This window comes from Thunnus thynnus, chromosome 7 (genome assembly GCF_963924715.1).
Source record: "Thunnus thynnus chromosome 7, fThuThy2.1, whole genome shotgun sequence".
In the NCBI taxonomy this organism is placed as follows: Eukaryota; Metazoa; Chordata; class Actinopteri; order Scombriformes; family Scombridae; genus Thunnus; species Thunnus thynnus.
Window position 1 is genome coordinate 33,400,638 of NC_089523.1, and position 26,097 is coordinate 33,426,734.

Here is a 26,097-nt window from a genome sequence, read left to right on the forward strand (position 1 = left end):
GTGTGTGTTAAGGTCATTCCCTGGTTGCTGCAGTGGGTGGCGTATTGGACAGCAGCATGTAGAAGTATGTATGTAGAAGAAGAGGTGATTACTCCTCAGGTGTGCTGCTTACCGAGAGGAGCACACAGTCTTTTGACCGCCGTTTAGAGGCTAATCTTTAAGCCTTTTTTTTTGTTTGTTTTCATGCACTCAAGTTATTGGTGTAAGTGTGTGTATAGCAAAGGCTGTACTGGTACACGGTGGTAAATAAATACACAAGTCCTCAGATGTTTGATTTACTACATGGAGCCGCTGCATGACGACGCGTCGATTACATATCTCAGTAACAGCCCCTCACTGTGGCTTAGGGTTTTAAACCACAGTTACAGTACCAGCGAACCTACAGAGCAGCTGCACTAAACTTATATAACAGCGACATGAGTCTCATGTTTTAAAGCTGTTGATCATCATCTGTGATTTGAAAACATCAGATTTCCACACAGTCAGAGGAATTAAAAGCTTGAATCCTGTTGTTAGTTGAGGTATAAAATCCAAACACAGCTGCTGACAGCCAATCAGCTGATGAACAGTAGAGGAGGAGACGGTAGAGACGCTGGTACGCGTCTGTTTAAACAAGAGTTTAGTCGACTTCACTGCATTTAACAGCAGAGCTGAGATCAGCAAACAGTCTGTTTCCATCACAGTTATGTATTTAGGTCATTTAGAGACTAGACTAAAAGTTTACTGTGTATAATGATGATGTGGCTAAAAAACAAACAAACAAACAAACAAACATGAGTTGACTGCTGGGCTTCTCGACTGATGCATCAACTCCATGCTACTAGTTAGCTTGTATAATCTAATGCAAACGCTAAAACTCCGGCTGACTTTTTAATGTTTACAGCTGACTTGTTTTAAAACGAGAACCTTGTAAAACATAAAATATGCACTTGATGACTTCATATTGTACATGACATCATGCTAACAGAATATATATATATATGCATATATATGTGGATTTTGTACGTACCAACACACTCCAGCAGCTTGCTGTTGTAAACGTATCCGCTGGGGCAGTAGCAGTTGTATCCGGGGATGTTGTTGACACACACTCCGTTCTTACACACCTCTGGATGGAAACGCTTACACTCGTCCACATCTGGCAACATACAGGTGTTTATATATTTAAAACAAATTCAACTAGCGTGGGTCTCATTTTATAGCTGTTCAACAAACATCCAGGTTCAATAAGCTCATGTTGAAGAGAAAATGAAGGTAAAACTGTGACCCAAACTGTCTGTTATAAATCTGTCAGTCTACAGACTCTCTACCTGCTTCACCTTTGACCTGCCACACCTGTGTGATCACTTTCAGTTATTATTAATATAATAATTAATAAGTTATTATTACTGATAGAAATAATGGACAGAACTAGCAGTATAAGACCTAATAAGCTGCTTCATACAGTATATTTAAACATATGGATCCTTGAAGGCCATGCAGACAGTTTATTACAGCGATCCAAGATGGACGGATGATTCTTTCTACACAAAAGGGAAAAACAAATCTGTGCACGTCTGTGTGTTCAGATCCGACTGAGTTATGACTCCGAGAAGGATTCCCGACTCTTCTTCACCTCACGAAGTATCTTCGCCTCATCCTCAGCTCTCCGATGCCACCCTGGAGAGACGTTTGGCTTCGTCCTGCTGCTTCATGTCCATGTCTAATACGGACCAGATCCTGACATTTCCCCCCTGGTTCAAATGAGTTCAATTATTTCTCCCCCCCCCCCACCACCACCACCACCACCTCCCCACCCCCCCCCCCCCGTGATATTCATCCTGTCTGAACGGAGACTTAGTTGAACTTACAGACCCCTGATTTAACAGCATGCATGTGTCACTTTAGACTTTTCTGTAAATATGAATCAGCCTTTAAAGCCAGACGGTCATATCTGCATGTTTTTTGATGTGTGTGTGTGTGTGTGTGTGTGTGTGTGTGTGTGTTTGTGTGTGTGTGTGTGTGTGTGTTTGTGTGTGTGTGTGTGTGTGTGTGTGTGTGTGTGTACCTCTGTAGCTGAAGGCTCCTGCTGCTGTAGTAACATATCCTTTCCCACTGGGACACAGAGACAGAAACTCGGCTGCACAGAAACATTCAGAAGACAAAGAAACACTTAATAAACTAAAAAAAACATCTCTGAAGCTCTGGAGGACGGACCGCAGCGTTCACGACAACACAAACTGCTGGACACAACCAATTATTACCAAATATTCTATAAAAATGGTAAAAATGATTTTGCCTGCTTAGATAAGATGGGAAGATTGGCGGGAACTGCCTGCTGGTTGCCTGGCAACTGCTTAAGAGTCATGAGATAATAATAATATACAGTAACTCCCATAAAAAAGTTTTATTTTACACTTTGGTAAACAAACAATAGGTGCTTGTAGTGCAGAGCCAGGCTAGCTGTTTCCATCTGCTTCCAGTCTTTATGCTAAGCTACGCTAACCAGCTGTTAGCGTAGCTTAGCATGCTGGTCGTAGCTTCATATTTATTGTCCAGACATGAGACAGGAATCAATCTGAATATATTAATTAGGGCTGCAAGTGACAGTTATTGTCATTATCAGTTCATCTGTATATTATTTTCTCCATTAATTGATTCATTCATTAATTTAACACAACAATTTCTGTCACTTTGCATATGTATAATCATATAGAGGTATAAATAATGAACTTCCTGTGTGTTGTGTCTCACCGGTGTCGATGGGGGGGCAGGTGTGGTACTGGCAGCCCAGCCCCCAGCCCTCCCCCACCGTGCAGCAGCACTCCTGCTGGCTGGTGTTGGTGGCCAGCAGGCTGCAGGTTCCTCGATCCGCCAGGTTGTAGTAACACTCCCTCAGCTCGCCGGGGCGCGCCGCTGGGAGGGAGGGCAAATCCACCACACTGACGGGGTGGGAGGAGGAAGAGGGGGAGGAAGAGGGGGAGGAGGGGTAGACGGGGGCTGTCTCCACTGTGGAAGAAGAAAGGAGAATGAGTTTAATTATAATAATATGAGTTTAGTTGTTTTACTTGTTCTTTCTTCTCTGTGTGAGTCTGTTTTCATCTGATGAATGTTTCTCTGGACTCGACTTAAATCTGAGAGTCGGGGACATTTGTTTTTATTTCTTATCTCATTGTTTCAGTCCTCTGTCCAGATTAAAACTGTGATTTTCTCACTCAAAACTGAGCTTTTCCAAGCATGTAAATCTTAAAATGCTGGCATTGTGTTGCAGTGTTTACAAGGCTGTTTACAAGCTGGACTTTATATCGTCGCTGATCACTTTAGACATCAATAAAACTGAACATACAGCAGAGCTGACGACAGAGACAGAGAACTATGTCAATGAGAGCAGCTAAAGCAGCGTGATGATGATGACAGACAGCAGGAGGAGACTGAACGGAGGTTAAACAGGCGGACACTCAGCAGAGTAACTCTCTGTCGTCTCTAGTGATGGTTAAATATTGTTGTCATAAACCTGTAGTCATGGTGATTTTGTCAGACGTCAGTCGGTCAGTTTTGTTGTTTGCTGACTGAACAGAGGATGAAGATTCAGCCGTTTGATGCTGTTGAAGTGTTTCACTGCTGAAACCACCTGGAGACGCTGTCAGTGTGAACGTACATCACTTTCACATGAAGACGGCGCAGTAGAGATATTCTGAGTGTTACGACGAGGACAAACCTGAAGACAAGCTGGAACCTCCAGAGACTAAACAGAAAGATTGTTTAGTCTCTGACAGTCAGGAGGAAGCATCAGAGTTAAAACTGTGTGTACCTTGTCGTGCGGTGTTGACACACTTCCTGGTCGCGGCGTCGAACTCCTCTCCCCGTCTGTCACACTCACACATGAAGGATCCCTCCACGTTCTCACAACGAGCCGAACCACAAACACCCAGCAGGGACACACACTCGTCCTCATCTGAGACAAACACAGACACAGATCATCCTTTTTTCTTTCTGTGAAACTGACATTATAACTGACAGGCAGAGAATTAAATAAACACTTTCCACTAGAGTCTAATATCTCTTTCTCTCTGATCACATCTATGTTATTAAACTCAGTGTCGACATAGAAAACAGGAAGTAATAATCATTAAAACTTTGTTTCAGAGCTACGTTGAGTCCTTTCTTGTGGAAGAAAACTGAATAGCAGGTTATCATTTGATGTATTTCTTGTATATATCAGACCTGTTTCTGATAGTGATATGAAAATGTTAACTTTATGAAACACAGGATTTGAGTTTTCGTCTGAGATATGTAAATATTAACTTGTATTTCTCTCTACAGGCTGTTTGGACTCTTGGGGAGAGATGTAGAGGGACGTTCTGCTCATCCTGTTCAGTCAGTTGTTTACAGGATGTAATGAAGTTTAATTATATAAAATGCTGTCATTCTTGTAACTTTGTGCAACATTAATCACGTCATGGTTTTTGTAATATGTATATTTTCATTTTCTTTGTAAAGACTGTGATAATGAGTCATGTGACTCAGATGTGTTTATCTCAGCAGTCGTACTGAGCGAACCTGAAGAAGCTGCAGGTGAAACACGTTGTTCGCTCTGAATAAAGTCACAGTAAAGTCATTACAGTGTGCAGCGGTGGTTAATTGTGATTTTCACCTTATATGTTCCTGCGACCGACCAGCACCTGTCTGATAATACTGACTGTGCACGAGGAGTTCTGTGTTAGTGTTTAAGTTCAGTTTAGTATTAGTTTGTGTCTGTTCTAAACTTCACTGTGTAAGATGAGACAGTTGTGTGTTTAACTGTTGTGAGCCAGTGATGAGATAAACTATAGTTCTGTAGATGTTTATGTGTAAATCTGATAAGTTTTTAGAGGATAGTATAGTTTGTCCTTAATTTAATATAGTAGTCATGTGGTTTAGTGATGCTACTTGGTGCATGCTTATATATGGCCATGTAGAAAGTCGTGTTTTAGTAAACAGATGTTTTAGATTCTGTACAGTTGTATTTAAGGGACTGGTTAACTATTCAGACAAAGAAGTGACAGCTAGGCGGTTTGTATCTTTGTCTCCAGAACTATGATGAATTATACGTCTGATTGTACTATTTGATTACATTATTTCATAACCTAACAATGCTCTCTTTCTTCCTGTGAACTGCAGCATCAAACATTTATTTTGGACATACTTTTCTTATTTTTTATTACGACAAAAAAGCACATAAATGTACAAATGAAAGTCCTTCATTTATTTCACATCTTTACTCAGATTTACACCCTTGTCTTTTTTAAATTCTTATATTCATGAAGGTATTTACTCCTGCGTTGTTTTTATCTTTTCATTTTCAGCTGTAAATGTGTTTTCTTTTCTTTTGTAACTTTGATGAACTATAATAATTCCTGTCACTGCTGTCATTTAGTGGTTAAACTGTTCCCTCTGCTGCCTGCTGTGTCGACACCTGAACACCAGGTGGCGCATTCACAAAGGATCTCATCAGACCACCAGGAGTCTGAAATACTGATTCACAGAACTACTGAGCAGAGAGAAAACTGAAAGAACATATTAAAAACTTACAACAACACAGAGGTTCATAAACACAAGATATAAATAAATCTATACGGTGAGAGATAACTGGATCTGAACCACCGTCGTCTAAATTGACTTTTAAAAAGCTTCCTCATAGTTGATCCTGTTTCTATGAATGACATCATGTTTAATTAATGAACTTAATCACTATCTCAACAGTGATTGGTTGACAGGTGACGCCTGTGGGAAAAAAACAATGAATATACAGAAAGAAAGAAACAAACAAACAAAGAAAGAAGGAAAGAAAGAAGGAAAGAAGGAAAGAAAGAAGGAAAGAAGGAAAGAAAGAAGGAAAGAAGGAAAGAAAGAAGGAAAGAAGGAAAGACAGTCCAGTAGATTGTTTCTGGCATCAAACATCATGTTGATATTATGATATTTTTTTTTACGGTTGACTGAACAAATCTTCATCGTTTGATGAGAAGAAGCAGCTTTATTTATTGATCTAGTGCAGTCGGTGGTTATTAAAGAGACTACTGATAAACAGTGTTCTGGGGAGCGTTTATGGTTTTTCATGAGTCACAGTAGAAACAAGCTGTGAACCATCATCTCTGCTGTTACTGGACTGTTTGGTTTTGTTGGTGAGCTGATAGGATCTTTATTAACTCCACCGCCATCTAACAATGCTTGTAAAAAGTTTGTTATAGTTGTATTTTTCCAGACCTCTGACACGGCGAGGATCATTACCTGCAGCAGCGACTTCTCTCAGACCGAGGAGCTGCTTTTAGCTTCAGGATGTTTGTTGAATACGACCTCAGAGTTTAATCTCAGGCTCACTCGCCTTCCTTCCTTCCTTTTTATTTCTTAAGCATTTTGTAGAGTGGCGTTTGTTTCCTGCTTCTACATGAACTTTCATACAGTAAATCAGCAGCAGCAGCAGCAGTTAATGTGGCTGAAGACAAACTCACGCACCCACGCAGGCCTTCCCGTCGGCGGTGGAGGTGAAGCCCTGGTCACACACGCACTGGTAGGTTCCTACCAGGTTCTGACAGATGGCGTGATCCCCGCACACCGTCCTATTCACACACTCGTTAATGTCTGAGAGAGAAGAGACACACACAAAATCAAAACTTCCTCCATCGGTTACACGTTAGAGGACGTTTCAAGAGACTCTGGAAGATGTTTAAAGTGACAGAAAGTGAATGTGTGATGTGTGATCTATGGCTGTAACTGCATCCATCAGTGTGTGTGCTAACGGGGTGTGACCAGGTGTGACCAGGTGTGACCAGGTGTAACCAGGTGTGTGTGAACATATAGAGGTTTGTCATGTGCAGTCAGACTCACCGGCACACCTGCCCGTCTGTGTGACCTGGTAGCCCGGCTCACAGGAAGTGAAGCAGCGGTACGAACCAATCGTATTCTCACAGCGCTGTGACCCGCAAACTGAACCACCGGACGAGACGCACTCGTCGATATCTGAGAGAGAGAGAGAGAGAGAGAGAGAGAGAGAGAGAGAGAGAGAGAGAGAGAGAGAGAGAGAGAGAGAGACGAGTCATGAGGAGCTTTGTGTTTGTGGTAAAAGTAGTACTCAGATACTTCACTTAAGTAATACAATGTAAAAAATCCTCTTACAGTAAAAGTACATAAGTATTATGAGCTTGATGTAGTTAAAGTATTGCAGTAAAAGTACATAAATATTATGAGCTTGATGTAGTTAAAGTATTGCAGTAAAAGTACATAAGTATTATGAGCTTGATGTAGTTAAAGTATTGCAGTAAAAGTACATAAGTATTATGAGCTTGATGTAGTTAAAGTATTGCAGTAAAAGTACATAAGTATTATGAGCTTGATGTAGTTAAAGTATTGCAGTAAAAGTACATAAGTATTATGAGCTTGATGTAGTTAAAGTATTGCAGTAAAAGTACATAAGTATTATGAGCTTGATGTAGTTAAAGTATTGCAGTAAAAGTAGTGGTTTGGTCCCTCTGACTGATATATTATTATATATGACATCATTAGATTATTAATAGTGAAGCATCAGTGTTAGAGCAGCATGTTACTGTTGTAGCTGCTGGAGGTGGAGCTAGTTTACACTACTTTATATACAGTTAGCTAGTTTAGTCCAGTGGTTCCCAACCTAGGGGTCGGGCCCCTCCAAAGGGTCAGCAGATAAATCTGAGGGGTCGTGAGATGATTAATGGGAGAGGAAAGAAGAAAAAACAATCGGATCCGATCAGTACCGAGGCAGGTCGTCCTCTCAGGGTTTGTGGTGAAGCCGGTTTGACACTGACAGTGGAACGAGCCTTCGGTGTTCACGCAGCGGCCGTCCTGACACACATCTGACTTCTCACACTCATCCACATCTACACACACACACACACACACACACACACACACACACACACACACACACACACACAGGCAGTCAGTACAAAAAAAAACACAGAAGTCGTGTGTGGACCTCATGTGACTAACAAATGTAAAACTGTCAAACATCACAGCATCAACAGAATGAGATCATGGTGAAATTAAAAATATATCAATACAGACGTGTGTTCAAATATAACAGCCAGAAAATGTCAAATAAAATCATCTCTGATGTACGGCAGCACAGAAGTTTTCTTGTAACAAAATATCTACAAACAAACTCATTAAAATGAGAAAAAGTATTTTTCTTTTCTCCTTATTTGAGGGTCTGAGGACAGAGGATGCTGACGGCTGTATAGTTTGTGAAGCCCATTCAGGCATAACTGTGTAATATTGGGATATAAATGAAAATTGACTAAAATTGACACGAAAGTAAAACTTTATCAATTAATTTGAACATTCACATGCATCCATTTCAGCAGCAGATACAGTTTAATACTACAAACACTTCTCTCCTTATAACCCGTATTTAATATCATAATGAGAATAATCACCTTCACATTTATCATCTATTTAATTTACTGGATTAGATGTAAACAGACAAGCATGTGATTATAAACAGACGTCATGATTCAAAATTACATTTACTGCGATAGGAGAATTAAAACCAACAAAACCTCAAATAAACAGTCACACACACACACACACACACACACACACACACACTCTGACTCACCGAGGCAGGCGGTCCTGTTGTCGCTCAGTGTGAATCCCTGAGAACACACACATGTGTAGGATCCCACTGTGTTCACACACTCTCCTCTGGAGAAACAGAAGTCTCCCTCCAAACACTCGTTAATGTCTGAGGACACACACACACACACACACAAACACACACACACACACACACACACACACACACACACACAGATTAAACACAACAACACTAACATTGAGAATATTTCAGAGAGCTTCAGTAATGATCATCAGTTATATTAAGGTGAGCTCACCTCTGCACTGTCTCCCCAGGCCGGAGGTTCGATACCCTGGCAAACATTCACATCTGAACGAGCCGAAGGTGTTCACGCACACCTGCTCCTCATCGCACGCCCCGCCACGTGCACACTCGTCTACGTCTGCAGGAGAGAGGACCCGAGTTAGGAAAGATTTGTAATTACGAAACTTAGAAATTCACAACACATGAAGCTTTTTTGTTGCAGCGCTGCAGTCGAACCTTGTAGATAAATAAAAGACAAATAAAATAAATAAGGTACAAAGCTGTTGTGTGTTAAAGAGAGACTGTTACACCTTTACGTATATGATGCAATGATGTGTGAGGAGTTTATCAGCTGGGATTTACACAGTGACACACTCTCATTCCAGTGAATGTGAAGATGTGTCCAAACTCTGGACTGGTACTGTATATACTGCTACTGGTACTGTATATACTGATACTGGTACTGTATATACTGGTACTGTATATACTGCTACTGGTACTGTATATACTGATACTGGTACTGTATATACTGGTACTGGTACTGTATATACTGGTACTGGTACTGTATATACTGGTACTGTATATACTGGTACTGTATATACTGCTACTGGTACTGTATATACTGGTACTGGTACTGTATATACTGGTACTGGTAATGTATATACTGGTACTGTATATAACGGTACTGGCACTGTATATACTGGTACTGGTACTGTATATACTGGTACTGGTGCTGTATATACACTGATACTGGTACTGTATATACTGGTACTGGTACTGTATATACTGGTACTGGTGCTGTATATACACTGATACTGGTACTGTATATACTGGTACTGGTGCTGTATATACACTGATACTGGTACTGTATGTACTGATACTGGTACTGTATATACTGGTACTGGTACTGTATATACTGGTACTGGTGCTGTATATACACTGATACTGGTACTGTATATACTGGTACTGGTACTGTATATACTGGTACTGGTGCTGTATATACACTGATACTGGTACTGTATATACTGGTACTGGTGCTGTATATACACTGATACTGGTACTGTATATACTGGTACTGGTACTGTATATACTGGTACTGGTACTGTATATACTGGTACTGGTACTGTATATACAAAGATGTTGGGAGTGAGGACATTTTGGCCGACAGATACTTCAGAGGGCTGTTTGACAGTTAAGACTTGGTGCCTTTAAACTTGATCAGAACATGATCAGAATAGAGTGAAAGAAGAATAAGTTGAATACGGCTTTATTTCAGGGTTCTTTCACATGCAAATACAATCTACAACAAGCCAACTTGAGCTGGGATCTTTTATACCTTGCCACTTCTTCAACATATGTTTTCCACTATCAGTGAACTTCTCCTTTGTATGATGAGTTATGATATGGACCTGTCAATATGTCAGACATCTTGGCGTCGTTCCTATCAAGCTACTGAATTTACACCTAAAGGGCCCCACACTAGATGTTGTTCCAGTTTGTCTTATTGACACATGAACATGGTGCCTCAACTCAAAGTTTCTTACATTCCTGAAGACGCATGCAACACAAAGAAAACACCTACTGTCAAAACCGTGCAACACACAACAGCGGTGTCACATTGTGTGCTTATAATAAAATCTTGATCACAATCTGTGTCAGACTGTCTGATCAGTTTGAAGCTGTCAGATTGTGAGATGAATGTTGGTGAATCGTAGCGTTACCATGGAAACAGAAAAAAGTATTTTTATTGCCTTTATGTTGCTTCTATGTGTGCGTACCTGTACACTGTCTGTTGGTCAGTGTGTATCCTGGTTGGCAGGACACACAGCGGTACGATCCCACAGAGTTCACACACATCTGACCCGGACACTGAGACGGCTCCGCACACTCATCAATATCTGAACACACACACACACACACACACGCACGCACGCACGCACGCACACACACACACACACACACACACACACACACGCACGCACACACACACACATCATTAAAGGAATAGTTCAGCAGTTATATGTTCAGATTGATTATGAAGCTACAACCAGCAGCCGGTTAGCTTAGCTTAGCTTAGCTTAGCTTAGCATAAAGACTGGAAGTGGGGATGTTATATCTATAATCTACAGTCTGTCATCCAGTAACCCCAATAACAAGATGAATAGTAGTTTTTACACTTTTTGGTTTTTGTATGAATAAAACAAACAAGATCAAGAGGTGCAGGTAGGAGCTGTTTCCTCTTTCCAGGATAAATACAACATACATGTGGGTTTTCTATGAGCTTAATGAGGCAGCAGCAACATTTGTACATTTATACTGTTCCTACAAATTACAGACATTTACATTAGTTTAAAATATACAATGTGCAATAACATGTATGTATCTATGGCAGCCTTTGTTATAACAAGATATATTTCATGTTATTCTGAGATACTTTCTCACTATACTAGATACCAAATTATTCCGTTTTTACAAGAAATTTTCCTTGTAGTAACACCACATTACTTTATCTTTATCTCTTTAGTCACTGACTGGATCATTTTCTTGTTTCTTAGTTTCTTGTTATAACAACTTACCAACTTATGATGTTCTAACAAGAAAAGTATGTTTATTGAGTATCCAGTAATGACTTTTACTTAAAGTAAAATTCAATTTAATGTGGATTTTTTGACACAGATCAAAGTGAAAACAGATCTTTACAAAGTGATTTAAATTATTTACAAACATCAAAAAAATAAAATAAAATATATAATCTGTTTTACATGTTAAATCTTCATCTGAAAAGTAACTAAAGCTGTCAAATAAATGTAGTGGAGTAGAAGTATAAAGTAGCATCACATGGAAATACTCAAGTAAAGTACAAGTACCTCAAAATTATACTTAAGTGCAGTACTTGAGTAAAAGTATTTTGTTACACTCCATGACTGACAGAGTGCTGAGGAGGAGGACGGTTAAATCATAGTTTTGCGGTTCATTGTCTGATCAGCAGCTTTGTGTCTCGTCCTTTACCTGTACAGGTGTTGTTCTGGAGCCTGTAACCATGGTGACAGACGCAGCGGTAGCTTCCAGGGGTGTTATCACAGCGTCCGTTGGAGCAGGAAGCCTGGCGACACTCATCGATGTCTGCAGACGATCACAACAACATACTGATGAGACAAACTCTAACATATGTGCTAGTATTCACATTTACCAATAATAAACTCTAAGCTTTAATAAATATCAACAGAAATTACAAGTGATTAATGTTGTTAATGTTAATACTACTGCTCTCACAGCCACAGGGTCAATATAACACTTCAAACAAAGAAGAAGCTAAGAGTGTACACAGATATATTAGAAGTCACTGCTGTGATTCTAAACCTACAGATGTTATACAGTCATTTCTCATTAACTTCACTTCTTACTGTGTAACTCACACGACACAAACACACAGACCAGCAGGTGTGTTACCTGTACAGCGGCTGTTGACCAGTGCGTATCCAGGCTGACAGGAGACGCAGCGGTACGAGCCCGGACTGTTTCTACACTCCTGACCCGGACACTGCAGAGGATCCTCACACTCGTCCACGTCTGAAACACACACACGTTTACACACATGTTTACACACACGTTTATACACACATTTGGCCTGGTTTGTTAATGCAGGAGTTTTAAAATCTCAGAGTCTTCAGACTTTTTATGTCCCAGACTGTGAAAGTGCACAAACTGCACACTTGGTCCAGAGGTGGAGGATGTTTTCAGGTCTTTCATTTAACTAAAAATCACAGCATCACATTGTAAAAATATTCACTTTCAAGTAAAAGTACTGCATTCAAATTTTTCCTTATGTTAAGTTTTTATACTTATAGTAGCAAAAGTAAAAGCACAGAGAGGATGCTATTGTTTTTCGTGTGTTTGTTTCTTTCTTTCTTTATTATTACGCCACTTAAACCCTAAATTTGACCCCCTAAACATGCTCAAAAACTCACCAAATTTGGCACGCACATCAGGTCTGGTGAAAAATTTGATAAAATGTAAAAATTAACCCCCAAAGTGTCAAAATGTGCTCTCTAGAGCCACCTATGTAATTAAAATGGCCGCCACGGCCCGTAGGAATGTCGTAGAGAGATCAAACCAAAACTCAATTATTCGTCTCATCAAGACCTACAAATCATATGCCAACACCCCTGACCTAAATCCAACAGGAAGTCCGCAATTAGCCTTTCAAAATAAGACTTTGCCCCAATTTTGGCCCCCGAACAAACGCTATCTCCTCTGAGGGCGTTAATGGTATCGACTTCAAACTTTGTGACTTATGACACTATGCTGAAAAAAAGTTGTTAAAAACTTTGAAGTAACTCGAACGGTTCAGTGCCGTCATCTGTCATTTACCTGTGCAGGTGGTGCCGCTGAGCCTGTAACCAAGGCGACAGACACACCTGTAGCTGCCGGGCGTGTTGTCACAGCGGGCGTTGCTGCAGGGATTCTGCTGGCACTCGTCAATGTCTGAGGGCGAGACGGAGTGAGTTTAGTTTTCTGTTCTCTCTGCAAACACAGTCTGAGCACACGTGAAGGGAAAAACCGACAGGAAGTGAGCGTTACCATGGCAGCTGGTCTGCTGGCTGTTGCTCCTGTATCCAGCTGGACACACACACCTGTAGCTTCCTATGCTGTTCGCACACTCTCCCACCGCACACACACCTGGAGACTGCACACACTCGTTCACATCTACACACACACACACACACAGATGTAAACACAAACATATCCAAACATGTGCAGCACTAAAGTCTGAACACGGCCTTTACGGATCAATTCAGGGTTTTTCTGACATGACAGTATGAACATGGAAATGGAAAACTATTGCTACTGTTCACACTGACCCTGAAGATATTATATAACTTTATTATTATATATATAAAACTGTAAGACAAGAACGACAAAATCCAAAGTTCAGCTGAAGCTAAAATGATGCTCCTGCTGTCTGTGTCGGTATCTTCTAAAGTTAAGAGTCTGTTTAAGAACCAAATCTCTTGTTTCTGTTTCCCTGAATGTTCCTGAGCTGCGGCGGAGGGATACATTCTGTAGCTTTTTTCTTTCACGTTGCAGTACGTATTTATTACACTGACCTCCTCGTCAGCTGCTGTCAGCTCAGCCAACGATGACGTGACCGTGTTCTTCAGACATTTTCTCACACAGCTCTTCTTCTTCTTCTTCTTCTTCTTCTTCTACTGAGCCTCAAACATGCTGTATTTATGTATTTTGCAACGCGCTCCTTTTCAGGATCTCTCAAAGGAAATCTCTGGAACATATTTGCTCATCGCTTTTGTTTCACAACACACCAGATAAACATTGATGCTGAAACCACGTCAGACGCGGAGGTAGGGAGAAGCAACTCAAAAACACTCCAAAGAGTTGGAGTGGGTCGTTGTTGCTGTCTGAAAACAAGACTGCAAAAACACTTCAGATATCAAACCTACAAAGAACAAAAAAAAAAACACTTTCCTCTGAGCTCGGCTTGAGTAGTAAAAGCAGGAAGACGTTAAACTTCTACCAGAATGTATCCCTCCGCTGCTGCTAAGCAACGAACCTTATTCCACGGAAACAAAAAGAGTTTAACTAGCGGATTTTGTCCCTGATCTCTTACAGTAGTCTGGTTCAGGGTCTGTGTGTGTGTGTGTGTGTGTGTGTGTGTGCTCACCTTGGCAGTACGTGCCCTGAGAGGTGGGCTGGAATCCCTGATCACACACACAGGTGTATTTCCCACCTGGCTGATCCACGCAGCGGCCACGCCCACACACACCTGGTCTGCTCTCACACACACCTCGCACTGCTGCACACACACACACACACAAACACACACACACACACACACAAAAACAAAGTTGTAATAATATAAAATAGGACAAGTTGACAAATGCTGCACATTAATAAACACTTAAAATGTCCTTAAATCTGTTTATAACGACATTATAGTGTGTTATAACTGCTGAATGGGGGGTTGAGGTAAAGTGTGACCTCATTGTGGGGTAACTGACTGTATTCTCTGCAACTTGAGTTGCATATTTGTCTTATTTTAGGGATTTTTTTACTTAGTTACTGATGTTGTAATTGTCTCTGATGTGACTAAAAGGTCCAAGACAGAAATATTACCAGTAATGTAAAATATTTCCCTTAAAGACATAAAGCGGAGCTATTTTTGAGTCTGACTCTTTTTTTTTTTTTTTTTTACTAAAATACAAAAAGAAGTTGGATTCATTGCTCAGAGTCAGATTTCAGCTGGCAGTAACTCAGGTGGAAATTGTTTACATGTGTGGACAACAGGTGTGTGTGTGTGTGTGTGTGTGTGTGTGTGTGTGTGTGTGTGTGTGTGTGTGTGTTTGGTATTTCTTCACTAACTGAAAACAGATGCAGGAGTCTCTTTACTACTCAAATAATATTAGGAGCCTAACTGAGGGCCTCCTGGTAGCCCGGTGGTTGAGATGCACACGTTATACTGTTTCCTGTCATCTACTCTTCATCTTCAAATGAAGGCAAAAACACCCAAAAAAAACCCACAATTTAATTGTCAAGTGCAAGTTCTCTTCAAAGCTGCCTGACAATTTGATTTAAACTTCCTGCCTTCCTGTAGAAAACAAATGAGAAAACCAGACGCAGGTAAGGCAGCACCTGTTCTCTCTGTCTGTGTTTGCTGGTACTCACTCTGGACTCGGGTCGGCCGGGTCGTCGTGGTGACGGGCCTCGACGCACGCTCAGGGCTCTGCGGCTGGGGCGGAGCGGGGAGAGAGTCCCCTCGAGCTGCCGACTGATCCGGTCGAGACACAGAGGAGGGCCGACCGCCTGCTGACGGCACAAGAATCCATTTATTAAACTCATTAAGTTTCTAAAGAAACACGATCAGCCTATCAGCAGACTTCCCAGCATGCACCGTTTGAGTTAAAACTCAACTTACTGTCAACTTACATTCAGTTAACTCACGTTTTTAAAGCAGCAGGAAAACTCATCTACAGAACAAGTAAACAAGCTAGCAAGGCTAACGAACTAGCCTACTGACACCTTCCTCTGTCTCAGTCGGTCACCTGACCCTGTGGTCTGTTGACAGTTTCCCAAACTAATAAAGGCCCTTTCTGGCAGCAGAAAATTGTAATGTTTTGTGACAGACACCTTCACAAGACTGCACTTAGCATTCATGTTTTCAAACAATGTAACCATGCTAACTAACTCTCATTAAACAGCAGTATTTCTCCTGTAAGCAGCCGCTCTCAGAGTCTCTGTTACCTTGACTCCCGGTGAACGGAGGCTGCGGTCTTTGTTGTGTTGTAACCGACCTGGTGGGATCAGGCCGGCTCGGCTGGACCCCGGTTCTGCCTGGAGTCGGAGGTTTGTCCTGAGTGGCCGTGGTGGCGGCACCGCCAGGCCGCACGGGCCTGGAGGAAGAAGAGTCAGTGGCCGGGCGAGGCTGTGGCTGCTGAGGCTGAGGACGAGGCTGCTGAGGCGGAGGCTGAGGACGAGGCTGCTGAGGCGGAGGCTGAGGACGCGGCTGCTGAGGCGGAGGCTGAGGACGAGGCTGCTGAGGCGGAGGACGAGGCTGCTGAGGTGAAGGACGAGGTTGCTGAGGCGGAGGACGAGGTTGCTGAGGCGGAGGACGAGGTTGCTGAGGCGGAGGTTGAGGACGCGGCTGCTGAGGCGGAGGACGAGGTTGCTGAGGCGGAGGTTGAGGACGCGGCTGCTGAGGCGGAGGACGAGGCTGCTGAGGCGGAGGACGAGGCTGCTGGGGCGGAGGTTGAGGACGAGTCTGAGGCTGCTGAGGCTGAGTAGGTCTGCTCTGTGAAGTACTCGCTCCACTGCTATTGGACCCAGAACCAGGACCTGAGAGGGAGGTAAGAGAGGTGGACAAACTGCAAGTGGTTAGAAAGTGAGTTTTCACAATCTCACAAATTTAAACACAAGTCTTAGTCACGTTAGCCAACACTGTTTTTGATTAGGATTCTATTTCAACTGTAGTAGACTGATGTTGTTCCCTCCTGGCTCATCTCTCCTTCCGTACAGGTAGCAGGTGATGTGATGTTAGCAGATGTGCTAACTGTTGCTCCAGTGTTGCTGCTGGCAGCGTCTGGATTACAGGCTGGTTTATCTTTTGCCTTGATAAATATCTGTACGCCCATTTCGTTAGCTGAATTTAACACTAGCTAGCTAGAATTTCCAAAATAGTGCTTGCTTGCGATTGGTGGGATGAAACGATGCTTTGCGACCTGATCCAGATGTGATAGGCTACTTGAATTTGATGAGGCTAGCCGAGGCTTTGAAACACAAAAACTAAAAACATATATTAAAGCCTGAATCGCAAAATGTTGTTTATATCAGCACTAATTTTTATGTATCTGCAGATTGTTTTTAGCCTACCCATAAGACCTTCCACACGCTTCATCCTGGTGCTGCATCGCCACAATAATGACAAACAAAATATGACCATAATCCAGTCAAGACTAGTATGACGGAGGCGTTTTCATCATTTTAACTTTACCAGTATGCTGAGTAGGATGCACAACAGCCAGCAGTACATTTAGGGAAAGCTTAGCCTTCTCTAGCCAACATCACCAGATTCCTGCATACATACTAAACCTGTTGTGAGGACATCAGTCTGAATGAGTACGCAGAGGCTGTGATGTCATACGTCAGCTTCTGTGAGGACAGATGTGTACCATCATGCACCAGGGTTAACTATAACAAACTCTGGTTTACAGCTAAACTCAGACAGCTAAGGTTGGAGAAGGAGGAAGCTTAAAGAGTCTAAATACAGGTTTAGCAGAGCAGTAAGAGATGCTAAACGTTTGTAATCTGAGAAACTTCAACAGCAGTTCTCAGAAAACATCTCGGCCTCCGTCTGGGGCCTCAGACGGATCACCGACTACAAACTGAAAGCCCCCCCACCCCACTCCACTAATGACTCACACCTGGCCCACAACCTCAATGAGATCTACTGGCGATCTGAAAGACAATAAGACAGTTCTGACACCTCCCCCCATGACTCCATCAACCAGACCAGCTCCTCCTCCCCCCACCTCAGCAGGAGCCTGGGCCTCTCCACAACTAACCCACATCTGAGGCCCCTTCCTCCTCCTCCTCCTCCTCCTCTTCCTCCTCTTCCTCTCTCACAAAGACGACTCTCTCCATCCTGGAAAGGGATGTTAACAGGGACAGAACCCCCACAAAGTAGCTGGTCCAGACTCTGTCTGTCCCTCCACCCTGAAGCACTGTGTGGAGACCCCCACTGACATGGACTCTACCCCCTATTATTGTTGTTATTATTGTTATTATTATTAATTGCACACTGCATACATATACTGTTTACTCCTGGTCAACATTTTGCACGTTTCAAAAACACACACAGGTGTTGCTCAGGTGACAGTGTACAGTACCCTGGATATCCTGGTTGCCGTGGGGAACCAGAGGAGCTCCTTGGCCCCCCAGCAGATCGTTGACTCTGTGGTTAAATTGCAGGGCTGAAGCTGAGTAGTGGTAACCAGGACCTGCTGGACAGATCTCCTTAAAGGCCACTGCAGAAGAAGAAGAAGAAGAAGAAGAAGAAGGAGATAAGAAGTCAGGAAGCATCTCAGATTATATCCTCAACAGTTCATCATCTGAAACAAAGATGCTCTTCTAAAAAAGATCATTAAATAAGGTCAGCACATGCAGAACGCTGAGTGTTCTTCAGTCTTTACACTGGTTTCCAGTTACGCAGTTACGTAATCTTTGAAGTAGAGGAGCAGCTGTTCTCCTTGTTCTGTAATCTCATTTCTAAACAGTAAACTTAATGTTACCTAACACAGAAACTCAGGACTCTGCTGGATAATGTAACACTCTTACAGGTTTATATTATGGACACCGGTTTGAATTATTTCAACTCTGTTTCTGAGAAAATGTGTTTTTTCTGTCAGTTTGTTGGATGGATCTAAATACTACAATACCCATGAGCCTCAGCAGCCGTTGCTATGAAGAATCACAATCAATTCAAAACACTGTGCACTGTTTTGTGTTTCTGTAACCTTTAGCTTCAGTTTCCTGTTAGCGGGGCAGCTAGCAGGAGTTTAAGCTCTGTGATTGGATGTGTCTTGTGGGAATTTTAGTGAACTTCTACAGATGTTTTCTAAAGCATTTTGTTCATCTTTTGTTCTGAAAATTCAACCAGGAGACTTTCATATTGATCCAAAAGCTCATCACACTTCACAACTCCATAAATCAGATTTTAATGTGATGACTGAGTGTTGCATGAAGGTGGTTAATACTGTGATGTGCATGCAGATGAATTATTTTCCAATGGAAAGCAGCGAAAACCTGCTTTAAATGTCACTACATGTCATATAACATAACAATTGGCATATATGTATACACACAAAAAAATGAAATAAAACTAAATTACTGTAATTCTTACTAGGTTCATCCAAGCGGCAACCTCTAGGGCTGTAAAATGAAGCCAATGCTGAAGTGCCAAAAACTGCAGTTCCTTGAACGGCCACTTGAGGCTCCAAGCGAGTCAATCCCCATAGACCCCCATGTTAAAATGTCCAACTTTACAGCAGAAATAAACATGTTTACAGCCTGGTACAAACAACGGTTTTGGTCTCTGTAGCTAATTTCCTCTTTCATGACAACTGTACGGGGGGTGAATTTTTTTATAACTCACCCGTTTAAATTTTATTAAGCCGTAAAGTTATGCATAATGAAGGACATGGCTGCTTTCAGTGACAGGTCCGCCAGCCACTAGGTGGCTTGTTTCAGCCATTCAGCCCGCCTCTTTGCCCATTTTTGATTGGCTGGGAGTTAGGCAGTGTCACGTACTGCCAAGATGGCGACGGCCGGAGCGGCTCACTTTGAGCTTCAAAACCGCTCTTCAGAAACCAACGGGTGATCATGAATCATATTATTATTAGTGTTACTCAAGCTAACATCATCTCATGTATATGCAGGCTTCCTAGCCAGTGTCTGCCCACAGAGTCACTGGATTTTTTTTTTTGGAGGTTTTATTAGTTGTCAAATCTACTGAGAAAGTCTACAAGTTGACGGCACTTTAAAAATATTTTACATAATCCCACTTTCCTGGAATATAAACTGCTCAAGTCAAGGCAATTATATAAATACATGTCTTAAATGAATTGTGTTTACTTTTTGCCCAGTTAGTGACAGCATGCTACCAACTGGATAGCTCACCAGCCACTACTATGACCAACCTGAACCAAAGTAAGGACATCTCTGGCAGTTGGGTCCCCAGGCTTTGCCGACTCGGCTGCAGCAGCAGATCTGCTTGGTGATGTTCCTGAGGATGGGCAGGGAGCAGGAGGAAGGACCCTGACCTGAACCCAGGACCCGGTAACACTGACCCTTCTCCTCTGAGATCACACTCTGAGCTGAGGAGGACACACAGGAGGACAAGGAGGGGGGGGGGGCATGTTACAAAACACACACACATACCGAAGCTCGTCTGGGAGTCCAAACACACTGAAAGCCGAGGCGTCAGCAGAGCCCTACATGCAGAATCAGAACATGCTGTTCTCAGGTCCATTCAGGCTGACATCAACACAGAGACATTCAGACAGGACGGCCTTGACGGAGACTCAACATAAATCAAGCAAGCTCTGAAATCACAGCCCCCCCAACCCCCCGACTCCCCTGTGGTTTGATTTGATACGAGGAGCAAGAAAAACAATGAAAGAACAAAGACAGAGAGCTTGACGATGAAGTAAAGGTGCCGTGTGTAGCAGTCTGTGTTTATCTAAATCAGGACATTTCCCAAAAGTCTGAATCTGCATGTTTGAACAAGGATACAGCAGTCATTAATGTTACAGGATGGTTGGATCTCAACAATCTGACTTCAAATTTGAACATATTTGGTTTCCTTGAGTCTCCCTTTCTCTAAAGTCTTCTGTAACAAAACCACATAAACACACATTTAAACTCATTAAAGTGTGGATATGCAACGTTTCCTGAACAGCAACCACTGTGGCCACAAGTGATAATTAACTAAACATACAGTGTAACAGCAGCACGACAAGACATGAAGCATCGAGTCAGTGAACTCACTCAGTAGCCACAATAAGCTGCCGGTCATACCAGACCATGACAGTGTGTTGAGTTTAATATGTAAAAGGAAGAATGTGTTATCGACATAGTTTCACTTTAAACGCACAATATGTCATTTCAGCCACTAGGGGTCTGGATGTTCAGCAAGCACCGGACTTCCTGGAGGGGCTGTTAGCCGAGCTGCTGCTAACGTTTGCCCAGTTTATTTCTCTGATAACTTAAGATCCAGACGTCCAATGACTAATATCTTCTTCCGGCTAAAAGATATAGTTAAAAACCACCTAAATTTATCATGAAAATGTGGCTTAAAACTGAATAAAAGTCCATTTATAACAGTTTGTGTGGAACAACCACAACGCCGATGTATTATCTTGTATGTGTGTAAGTTACTCTTTGGTAGACGCCATTGTAGCGGACAAACACAGCGCCGCCGTATGCATCTGGTGCGTGTTTACTCTTTGGTAGAGGAGGTATGACGCCATTGACAGGCGACCAAATGAAACGGTCCGTTACTTTGATTAAATTACAGATTTCTCTGAGTTTGAATATTGTTGGAAACATTTGGGATAATGTAAGTACACAACTCAACAACATATATAACATAGGTCTAGTTGTTTTTAGACATTTTAATGTGGAATAATTACATATTATAGATTTAAAATACAGCGTAGTTGACTGGATGTGTGTTGTGATTGTGTGTCTCAATCTATGAAAACGATGACAGCTACAAGAAACGTCCCCAAGATGCAAATGGAGACGCATCATTTTCTGATTCTTTATGGAAATTCACAGAGTTTAACAGCAAACTTATTATTCTTAAAATACAGTGCAATGTCGCCACCAGTAGTTTACTCTACCAGCGTGTCTGCAGTCGTTTCCCAGTTGATTAAGACGGTGTTGAAACATAAGTATTATCATCATCATTTATTCCCGCATTTGCAAACATAAAAAAAAAGACACAAACAGACAAGACAGATGACTGCTCCTCATCGAGAGGACAAACAACAAACGGCACGAGACAACATTACAGCCACAGGTTTGATCAGGACTGCCCGGACGGACACGACAACTCTGTCTCCTAGAAATCAGGTTTATATCGTATGAACTTGCAACAGCTGATGAGTTTAAATTTAAATGAGCAAAACTGCTCAGTTGCAAAATGTTCTCAGGTTCACTAAGAAGATATTTAATTGTTGCTACAATACGGAAATTAAAGTGTGATTTAATTTCTTTATAGGTCTGTTTGGACACGGGAAAGATGGCGGTCTTACTTAAATATAAAATAAAAAAAGCCAACAGTGATTAGAAACATGAGACAGGACGTGTTTACTTTATTAAAATTTAACCCAAAGTCTTTTAAAAAACTTAAAGAAACAGGTCTACATTTAAAGAAATACGATTATTCACTTTAGATGTTCAGATTGATGCCATCGATGAGTCTATACGTTAAATATGAAGCCAGTTAGCTTAGCTTAGCATAAAGACTGGAAATAGGAGGAAACAGCCTCATTCCCTGAAAAAAAAGTCTCCCACATGTTTGTATTTAAACCTAATTTCTAGGAGACAGAGTTGGACAAACAGAGACATCAGACGGTTAAGTATTTACACTGAATCTCACACACACATCAGTGGTGGAAAGTGACTAAGTATATTTACTCAAATACAATGTTGAGGTATTTGTACTTGAGTATTTCCATGTGATGCTACTGTCTACATTTCAGAGGGAAATATTGTACTTTCTACTCCACTACATTTATTTGACAGCTTTAGTTACTTTTCAGATGAAGATTTGACACAATGGATAATATAACAAGCTTTTAAAATACAACACATTGTTAAAGATGAAACCAGTGGTTTCCAACCTTTTTGTCTTTTGACGTCTTACAAAAAGCAGTGTGTAGTCGGGGTCACATTTCACATGTCTATGAGTTGTTAACAGCTCCACCAAATAGTGATTTTTCCCTCTAAACTTCTCACATGCTTTCATTTCAATAAATGTTCAAATGACCCAATATTTCAGCAAAAATCAAAGATTAGAGAAAAAGTCCAAAAACTGAAAACTGTTTTTCTTCTTTCCTCTCCCATTAATCATCTCACCACCCCTCAGATTTATCTGCTGACCCTTCGGAGGTTGGTATGTACATTTTGTTGTTAATACTCTGTACTTGAATGTTTACACTGCAGTAGTACATAAATAATCTAAGTACTTCTTCCCCCACTGACACACACACACACACACACACATAATACACACCCCTCCACGAGCACGTCCGGCCAGTTTGGAAGCAACAGAGAGACAAGACATTGTCAGGCTTCATAAACCAGCGTTAAAAGCTTTGATTAGTGCGTTGTCATTGGTTACCAGGCGGACCAGCATCCTCCAGCAGACCCACCACCACTCCTCCTCCTCCTCCTCCTCCTCCTCCTCCTCCTCCTCCTCCTCCTCTTGTCCAGTGAATGCCGGTCGGAATAAGCAGAGCACCAGTCGAGGCTTCACTAAAACCACCTGAGCACCAGACTTCACACCGAACTCCACTGATCTCCAGCAGAACAAAGGGTTCTACTGAGTTCCCTCAGAACAAAGACTTCATTGACCTTCGATGGAACAACAAGACCTACTGACTCTCGACCAGACAAAGACTTCATTGACCTTTAGAGGAATGGAAAGTTTCATGAAGTCTCTCTTGAGTTTTCTGTGAAACTGCTGAATATTAAAGGGATATTTCACCTATTTTACACAAGCTTGAAGGCTGTGGGTGAAACGTTCAGTCTCACCAGCATTTAAAATGACAAAAAAAATTTTGGCAGCAAAATCAATTTCAGGAAGATTTGTATGAGGAGGTGAAGTAAAGGCGAGTTCAACTTCGGTGAACTTTGATGCAACTCTTTATTTTATGGGCCTGTCATTTCTGAATAATGTCCTCATAATTTCCAAGAAGGTTCCTGGAAAAAATTATGCAATTTGGTTCAAGTTATAGGAAAAATAGAGACAGCATTCAATTGGTACACTTCCAATTAACTGGTAGAATAACCAAGAGAGGCTTTTACTCCATGCACAGCAGGTCAGCTGAACATTTGTCTACATGTAAGTGAACAATTCAACATATAAAGAAGAATAAAGTTTACAAGAACAAATGAATAATGGATTCATTTTTAATTGGGGTTTAAATTTCCTTTCAAGGAAATTCCAAACTTATTAATATCAGTTAATAATATACTGATTGTTTCTATGTTATGTAACTTTTGACTGGTGCTGTGAAGGTCAACAGTCGTCCTCATTTTAGAAACACGACAATGAGCTCAGATGGATTCAGGAAGTCCTGATCTGGAGTCTGCATTATTCCTGATTTCATTCTCAAGCCGGCGGCGTGTGTGTGTGTGTGTGTGTGTGTGTGTGTGTGTGTGTGTGTGTGTGTGTGTGTGTATGTGTGTATGCATATGTGTGTTACTTACAGATGCAGATTCCATGTAAGGCATCGAGGATGAACCCCTGCCTACACACACAGCTATAGCTCCCCCCGGTGTTCACACAGATCCCGTTCTCACACAGCCCCGGCTGGAGGCACTCATTCACATCTACACACACGAACACACACACACACACACACACACACACACACACACACACACAGATTATCATGTATACACACGCATACAGACACACACACATAGATGTATATAAATACAAGGCCACGCAAATGGACACTTACACACTTGCTCATAGATTTGTACTATGTGAAAAACCTGATACACACAAACACACACACACATATGCACACGCACATATATATACGCCGATCAGCCAAAACATTAAAACCACTGACAGGTGAAGTGAATCGGGATGTATTAGGCAGCAAGTGAACCGTCAGTTCTTGAAGTTGATGTGTTGGAACCAGGAGAAACGGGCAAGCGTGAGGATCTGAGCGACTTTGCTCAGAGCATCTCCAAAACAGCAGGTCTTGTAGGGTTTTCCCAGCATGCAGTGGTCAGTACCTACCAAAAGTGGTCCGAGGAAGGACAACCACTGAACCTGCGATAGGCTCATGGGCGCCCAAGGCTCAAAGATGTATGCGTGAAGCAAAGGTAAGCCCATCTGGCCCGATCACTCAGAAGAGCTACTGTAGCACAAATTGCGGGAAAAGTCAATGCTGGCGGTGATAGACAGGTATCAGAACACATCATATCATAGCTCGCTGCGTAGCCGCAGAGTCTCCATGCTGACCACCGTCCACCGCCAAAAGCGCCTACAATGGGAACGTGAGCATCAGAACTGAACCATGGAGCGATGGTAGACGGCAGCCTGGTCTGATGAATCGTGTTTTCTTTTGCATCATGTGGACGGCCAGGTGCATCGTTTACCTGGGGAAGAGATGGCACCAGGATGCACTGTGGGAAGAAGGCGAGCCGGCGGAGGCAGTGTGACGCTCTGAGCAACGTTCTGCTGGGAAACTTTGGGTCCTGGCATTCATGTGGATGTTATTTTGACATGAACCACCTACCTAAACATTGCTGCAGACCAAGTTCACCCCCTCATGGCAACGGCATTCCCTCATGGCCTCTTTCAGCAGGATAATGAGCCCTGCTGCACTGCAAAAACGGTTCAGGAAGGGTTTAAGGAACATGACAAAGAGGTCAAGGTGTTGCCTCCAAATTCCCCAGATCTCAATCCGATCGGACATCTGCGGGATGTGCTGGAAAAACAAGTCTGATCCACGGAGGCCCCACCTCGCAACTCACAGGACTTAAAGGATCTGCTGCTAACGTCTTGGTGCCAGATAGCAGAGGACACCTTCAGAGATCTTGTGGAGTCTTTGCCTAGATTGGTCAGAGCTGTTCTGGTGGAACCTACACAATATTAGGCAGGTGGTTTTAATATCATGGCTGATCTGTGTATAACTATACATAATTTTATCATCTGCTCTAACAACTAACTGACACCACAAGACTCTGCTCCATGAAATCTATTCATAAATCTCCATTAAATCCTCGCGTTTCATTCTGAGTGGTGTGCCGACAGACGACCGACCAGGGATCTCTAAAGATCTATGTTAGCTTGGTGCTAGCTAGAGCTGCAACAACTAGTCAATTAATTAATTAGTTGCCAACTATTACATTAATCACCAACTATTTTGATAATCAATTAATCATTTAGAGTCACTTTTTAAGGAAAAAATTCC

General features: G+C 42.1%; 1 protein-coding gene and 1 long non-coding RNA gene across 7 annotated transcripts in view; one reads left to right on the forward strand and one right to left on the reverse strand.

The window, feature by feature from the left end:
* LOC137186567 (latent-transforming growth factor beta-binding protein 4) overlaps positions 1–26,097 on the reverse strand; it is a 104,162-nt gene that overhangs the window by 12,303 nt on the left and 65,762 nt on the right. For 3 of the 6 annotated variants that reach the window (XR_010929043.1, XM_067595602.1, XM_067595599.1), the window contains exons 11-30: positions 24,374–24,496; positions 20,071–20,247; positions 18,262–18,399; positions 16,121–16,711; positions 15,545–15,685; positions 14,544–14,675; positions 13,445–13,570; positions 13,235–13,348; positions 12,314–12,433; positions 11,873–11,986; positions 10,642–10,761; positions 8,877–9,002; positions 8,603–8,728; positions 7,740–7,862; positions 6,844–6,975; positions 6,472–6,597; positions 3,791–3,934; positions 2,734–2,988; positions 2,048–2,119; positions 1,010–1,138 (exon numbers count right to left, since the gene is read on the reverse strand). Coding sequence is in view for 5 of the 6 variants with exons in the window: in XM_067595602.1 (XP_067451703.1) it covers positions 1,010–1,138; positions 2,048–2,119; positions 2,734–2,988; positions 3,791–3,934; positions 6,472–6,597; positions 6,844–6,975; positions 7,740–7,862; positions 8,603–8,728; positions 8,877–9,002; positions 10,642–10,761; positions 11,873–11,986; positions 12,314–12,433; positions 13,235–13,348; positions 13,445–13,570; positions 14,544–14,675; positions 15,545–15,685; positions 16,121–16,711; positions 18,262–18,399; positions 20,071–20,247; positions 24,374–24,496 (3,129 nt within the window). In the remaining variant the exon portion in view is untranslated. The remainder of the gene's footprint in view (positions 1–1,009; positions 1,139–2,047; positions 2,120–2,733; positions 2,989–3,790; positions 3,935–6,471; positions 6,598–6,843; positions 6,976–7,739; positions 7,863–8,602; positions 8,729–8,876; positions 9,003–10,641; positions 10,762–11,872; positions 11,987–12,313; positions 12,434–13,234; positions 13,349–13,444; positions 13,571–14,543; positions 14,676–15,544; positions 15,686–16,120; positions 16,712–18,261; positions 18,400–20,070; positions 20,248–24,373; positions 24,497–26,097) is intronic. The other 3 variants (XM_067595600.1, XM_067595601.1, XM_067595603.1) reach the window with 3 other exon arrangements.
* The window catches only part of LOC137186573 (uncharacterized), a 126,440-nt gene continuing 102,673 nt past the window's right edge, over positions 2,331–26,097 (forward strand). Inside the window, exon 1 of the long non-coding RNA XR_010929044.1 lies at positions 2,331–2,490. This is a non-coding gene — a long non-coding RNA (uncharacterized lncRNA). The remainder of the gene's footprint in view (positions 2,491–26,097) is intronic.